The sequence below is a fragment of the Trichechus manatus genome, unplaced genomic scaffold (assembly GCF_000243295.1).
Source record: "Trichechus manatus latirostris isolate Lorelei unplaced genomic scaffold, TriManLat1.0 scaffold00007, whole genome shotgun sequence".
Lineage (NCBI taxonomy): Eukaryota > Metazoa > Chordata > Mammalia > Sirenia > Trichechidae > Trichechus > Trichechus manatus.
Genome location: NW_004443943.1, coordinates 10,505,457 through 10,512,193, shown reverse-complemented (window position 1 = coordinate 10,512,193; position 6,737 = coordinate 10,505,457). Strand labels below are relative to the sequence as shown.

Here is a 6,737-nt window from a genome sequence, read left to right as displayed (position 1 = left end):
GGGATATACTCAAGGTCATACTTTGGCTCTTGTAGACTTGTTCTAATTTTATTCAGTTTCAAATTGAAGTTGCATATGAACAATTGATGGTCTGTTCTGCAGTTGGCCCCTGGCCTTGTTCTGACTGATGATATTCAGCTTTTCCATCGTTTCTTTCCACAGATGTAGTTGATTCGATTCCTGTGTATTCCATCTGGCAAGGTCCATGTGTATAGTCACTGTTCATGTTGGTGAAAAAAAGTATTTGCAATGAAGAAGTCACTGGTCTTGCAACATTCTATCATGGGATCTCTGGCATCATTCTATTATCAAGGCCATATTTTTCAACTACCGATCCTTTTTCTTTGTTTCCAACTTTCACATTCCAATCACCAGTAATTATCAGTGCATCCTGATTGCATGTTCAATCAATTTTTGACTGCAGAAGCTGGTAAAAATCTTCAATTTCCTCATATTTGGCCTCAGTGGTTGGTTCGTAAATTTGAATAATAGTCGTATTAACTAGTCTTCCTTGTAGGTGTATGGATATTATACTATCACTGACAGCTTTGTACTTCAGGATAGATTTTGAAATGTTTTTTTTGACCATGAATGCAACACCATTCTCCTTCAAGTTATCATGCCCAGCATAACAGACCATATGATTGTCTGATTCAAAATGGCCAATACTAGTCCATTTCAGCTCACTAATGCCTAGGATACTGATGTTTATACATTCCATTTCAATTTTGACGATTTCCAGTTTTCCTAGATTCATACTTCGTAGATTCCACATTCCGATTATTAATGGATAGTTGCAGCTGTTTCTTCTCATTTGGAGTCGTGCCGTATCAGCAAATGAAGGTCCTGAAAGTGTGACTCCATCCACGTCATTAACGTTATCTCTACTTTGAGGAAGCAACTCTTCCCCAGTCATCTTTTGAGTGCCTTCCAACCTGGGGGACTCATCTTCTGGCACTATTTATCAGACAACGTTCCACGGCTATTCATAAGGTTCTCAGTGGATAATTCTTTTTTTTTCCTAACTTCTTTGCCCCCCTTTACCTTCTTATCTTTGCCTTAGAGTAAATGTTGACAGCTTGGTTTCATATAGATGATTATTTAAAGAAGCACAGTACTAATGGGTGATATTGTTTATTTTATGAATGAATCTATTATTTGGCTGAAAGGTGACCTCCAGGAGTGGCTTCAATTCCATGTTTAAAGGGTATCTCCGGGCGATAATCTCAGGAGTTCCTCTAGTCTCTACCAGTCCAGTAAGTTTGGCCTTTTTTAGGAATTTGAGTTTTGTTCTACATATTTCTCCTATTCTATCCAGGACCATTTATTGTCCCTGGTCAAAATGGCCAGTAGTGGTAGCCAGGCACCATCTAGTTCTTCTGGTCTCAGGATAGATGAGGCCATGATTCCTGTGGGTTATTAGTCCTGTAGACTAGTTTCTTCTTTAAGTCTTGGGTTTCCTTCTTTCTCTTTTGCTCCAGATGATTGGAGAGGAATAGTTGTAGCTTAGATGACTGCTCTCAAGTTTTTAAGATCCCAGACACTACTCACCAAACTAGGATATAGAACATTATCTTTATGAACTACGTTATGCCAACTGACGAGTTGTCCCACGAGACTATTGTCCTAAGTCTTCAAGCCCAGTAAACCAATCTCACAAGGTGTTTGGTTATGTCTAGGAAGTATTTGTAACTGTACCCCATATGTGCTTTATTATGTAAATGAATATATATACCGTACACACAAACATGTATATACATACGCCTACAGGTACACCTATACATGCACACTCATATACTCATATGTGCCTTCCTATACACCTATATATCTACCTAATGTAATCAGACACATATTTTTTGGTTGCTATTATTGTTGTTGAAAAATTGTACATGTTATAGTGTTTACTAAAATCATCTTTTATTCTTGTGTACTTCTTTTTTTAATTTTTTTTTATTGTACTTTAGATGAAGGTTTATAGAACAAATAGTTTCTCATTAAGCAGATGGTACTCATATTGTTTTATGACATTGGTTAACAACCCCATGACATGTCAACACTCTCCCTTCTTGACCTTGGGTTCCCTATTATCAGCTTTCCTGTCCCCTCCTGCCTTCTAGTCCTTGTCCCTGGACTGTTTGCCCCGTTAGTCTCGTTTTGTTTTATGGGGCTGTCTAATCTTTGGCTAAAAGGTGACCTCAAGAATGACTTGATTACTGAGCTAAAAACGTGTCCGGGGGCCATACTCTTGGAGTTTCTCCAGTCTCTGTCAGGTCAGTAAGTCTGGTCTTTTTTTTTTTGAGTTAAAATTGTTCTATGTTTTTCTGCAGCTCTGCCCAGGACCCACTGTTATGATCCCTGTCAGAGCAGTCAGTGGCTAATTCTTTTCAGAAGTAGACTGCTGGGTCCTTCTTCCTAGTCTGTCTTAGTCTGGAAGCTCAGCTGAAATCTGTCTGCCACAGGTGACCCTACTGGTATCTGAATACCAGTGGCATAGCTTCCAGCATCACAGCAACATACAAGCCCCCACATATGACAAACTGACAGACATGTGGGGGACGATGTTCTCGTAATAGAGAAAGAAGAGAAACCACCTGTGTGCAAAACTAAAGACAATCAACATCAGGGTTTATTCAGGAATATTTAGATTTTATGTGTATATATTTGTAGTTATTTAAAAACCGATTATTAAAATACGTTCATAAAAACTATTCTGCAACTGAGTCTCTGAACTTCTTTAGCCTCTAAACTCCCTCCCCATGAAATTTTGAGATTCACTGAAGTTATCCTAAAGTTAAAAATAAATTAAAAACTTAACAGAGGCATAAAAATATACTAGAAAAAACATATATTTTTAAAATATCTTGTTCAATATAAAACATCATAGATGATTTGTTCTCATGTTTTATGGTTTAAAAAAGGATAAAAATGTGCTTGTTATTCAGTTCATTTAATTAATCTGTATTAAGTCTGGACAATTAAAGTCATACATCTTCAAGTTTCAGGCTTTTGTTTAAATAATATGAGTAAGTACACACTTATGCAAGTTACATGTTTATAATTTATCTGCAAAATCTGAGCTCTTTGCTTTCACTTTAGATCTGTATCTTAATATATATTCTCATACCTGTACTTTCAGCACAGAGGTAAACATTCTTGCATCTTCTGATACACCTCCAATGTAGAATTTTTTTGAAAACACTGGGGGATGATCATTTTCATCCTGAATCTCAATGTACACTTTGGCTGTATTGCCTAGAGGATAGGAATAATAAATTTTTATTGGAAAATTGGAAAAAAAATCTCAAATATATTGTGAGGTTGTAATTCATTAGAAAAATATACGAAATACCTCTTTTACTTTTTTTGATGAAACAATTTAAATCAGAAAGTAATTCTTAAATGGCATGCCTGTACCCCCAAATCCACAGAGGATGCTGATAATTATGCTTCTGGTATAATAGTGTTAACTTGTTGCAGTTTCTTTTAATTATAATGCCATGAAATTCATTTTACTTGCTTTAATATGCACTAAAGTGTTGTGTTCTGCTAATTTTAATGAAATAACTATTCATGCTCACAAACAGTTCAGGACATATATTGACTACATCAAAGTGATATATACACCTACTCCTCAATTACAGACTATCTTGTTATCAGACATTTCACATTTATGACAATAGTTAAAAACCTACTGTCTGACTATTTTGTGTATTAACGACATACATCTGGCAGTAACAAAAACTAAGGTGTACAGTGAGAGTAACATTGGCTGTGATAATTAAATTTCTGTGTCAGCTTGGCTGGGCCATGATTCTCAGTGGTTTGGTAGTTATGTAATGATGTAATCTGGCTATAATGTAATGATGTAGTCATCCTCCATTTTGTGCTCTGATATGGTCATTCTCCATTTTTGCGTAATGCCTATTTTTGCATAATGACCTGGTCTTTGGAACCTAATCTTGTTGATAAGTGAGGAGTGGGTGTGTGTGTGTATATGTATATATACACACACACATATTGTATGGTCCCACTATTATAAAAAGTCAAGAATAGATATACACACGGAAAACAAAGTTCTTTGATGGTTACTATGGATGGGAGGGAGAGGGAGGGGAAATCACTTTCTAGATAGTAGACACTTGTTACTTTTGATGATGAGAAAGGCAATCCCAAATATGGGTGAAGTCAGCACAACTAATATGTGTATGAGAAAAAGGGACAATTTTGGTAAATGCTATGACATACAACTTTGTAACAACAGTAAAAACAATCGTCTTAGTTATCTAGTGCTGCTATAATAGAAATACCACAAGTGGATGGTTTTAAAAAGAGAAATTTATTCTCTTACAGTCTCAGAGGCTAGAAGTCCAAATTCAGGGTGCCAGCTCCAGAGGAAGGCTTTCTCTCTCTGTCAGCTCTGGGGGAAGGCCTTTGTCATTCATCTTTCCCGGTCGAGGAGTTTCTCAGTGCAGGGACCCCAGGTCCAAAGGACTTGCTATTCTCTTGGCTCTTGTTTCTTGGTGGCATGAGGTCCCCATGTCTCTCTGCTCCCTTGTCTCTTCTATAACTCAAAAGAGGCTGACCCAAGACACAGCCTAATCTTATAGATTGGGTCCTGTTTCATTAACATAACCGCCTCTAATCCTGCCTTATTAACATCATAGAGGTAGGATTCACAACACATAGAAAAATCACGTCAGTTGACAAAATGGTGGATAATCCCATCATACTAAGAATCATGGCCTAGCCAAGCTGACATATATTTTTGAAGGACACAATTCAATCCATGACAACAACCAAAAAATACGTGTTTGGTTATGTAAACAATTTGGATATGGATGCATATATGTGTATAGGAAGACATATGCAAGTAATGCACATGGATGTATAGGTGTATCTGTAGGCATATATATATACACATTTGTGTGCTGCATATATATCCACTTATAGTAAAACAAAAAAAAACCACATAAGGGGCACAGTTATGGAGACTTCCTAGATATATCCAAATAATTTGTGGTATTGGTTTACTGGGTTAAAAGTTTGAGACCGTAGTCTTGAGGGACAACTGGCATGATATAGTTCACAAACATAATGTCCTACATCCTAGTTTATGAGTAGCGTCTGGGGTCTTAAAAGCTTGTGAGTGGCCATCTAAGATACAGCTATTTGTCTCTACTCATATGGAGGAAAAGAGAATGAAGGAAATCAAGGGCTCAAAGAAGAAACTAGTCAATAAGACTAATAGCCCACATGAACCATAGCCTCTTCTAACCTAAGAGAAGAAGAACTAGATGGTGCTTGGCTATCAGTACTGCCTATTTTGACCAGGGACACAATAGAAGGTCCCAGATAGAATGGGAGAAAAATGTAGAACAAAACTCAAATTCCTAAAAAAGGCCAGACTTACTGGACCAAAAGAGACTAGAGGAACCCCTGAGACAAATACCTTAAGATATCATTTGAACTTGGAATTGAAGCTATTTCTGCAGGTCACCTTTCAGCCAAATAATAGATTGGCTAATAAAATAAACAATGTCACCTATGAGTAATGTGCTCCCTTGAACAATTAACTAAATGAGACCAAATGGTCAACATCTACCCAAATGAAAAGATGAGAAGGTAAGGAAGGGAAGGGAAGTTAGATCAATGGAAATAGAAAAAACAGAATGGAAATAATGAGAATGCTGACACATTGTAAAAATTGTAACCAATGACACAGAACAATTTGTATAAAAATTTTTAAAGGAGAACCTAAGTTACTATGTAAACTTTCACCCAAAACACAATAAAATATTAAAAAATAATAATTAGTCTTGCTATAGCAAGTAGCTAAGTTGATGACAGCATTCAAAGGAGAAGGTAAAAGAAGAGTAGCAACAGCACAATGAAAGAAAAAGGGAATCATTGTCCTTTAGATGCAGGTTCAATTAGTTAAAAAAAAAAATCACACTTATCTAGGACTTAGCAATAAATTTCTTGTAAATAGCCATGGGTACTTTGTTGTCATTGTTTGATAGTTTGTTTCAATACAAAATAAAGAGACTGTGTGTTGACACTGGGCCATTCATCCAGGTACTACCCACAGGTCACCTGTCCTAGAAATCCATACAGGCTTGTATAGCTCATACCTTTGTGAATTCAGATTGATATGTGAACTCTAGGTGGATTTTGGTTACATTTCTAACAGTAGGTTTGTGATAAGATGATCCAATTTATAAATCACTGTCTAATAACCATAACATTTGGATCATCTGTGGCTCTGTTCAGTTGTCTTTTTTATTCTCTTTGCTAGTATTTGCATGTGTGGTTATTTTTAGATTTCTCTCTCTCTCTCTCTCTTTCTATCTCTGTGATTTGCATATCCAAATCCTTCTCCAGACCAGACAGGTAGTACATTTAAGGCAAACTGCCCTCAGCATAGGATTGTTAAGGATCCCTGGTAGCTCAATGGTTAAGCACTTGGCTGCTAACTGAAAGGTCAGCAGTTCGAACTCACCAGCCCCTCCATAGGAGAAAAGATCTGGTAATCTGCTCCTGTAAAGATCACAGCCTAGGAAACCCTATGGGGTAGTTCTACTCTGTCCTATAGAGTCGGTATGAGTCAGGATGGACTCAAAATCACAAAACAACAACAACATAGGACTGTTATTTCAGAATTGCATGAAACATCAATGAGTCAATACAGAGCTATTTAATTTCAAAACTAATGTTTAGAAGGTAAGTCAAAGACAGAA

At 36.7% G+C, this 6,737-nt stretch overlaps 1 protein-coding gene across 16 annotated transcripts in view; it reads right to left on the bottom strand.

Annotated features, from left to right (window-relative positions):
* Positions 1–6,737, bottom strand: part of PCDH15 (protocadherin related 15) — an 803,588-nt gene that overhangs the window by 88,521 nt on the left and 708,330 nt on the right. For all 16 annotated transcript variants that reach the window (XM_004369889.1, XM_004369890.1, XM_023739508.1 and 13 more), the window contains one exon: positions 3,125–3,252. In XM_004369889.1, coding sequence (XP_004369946.1) covers positions 3,125–3,252 — 128 coding nt within the window. The remainder of the gene's footprint in view (positions 1–3,124; positions 3,253–6,737) is intronic.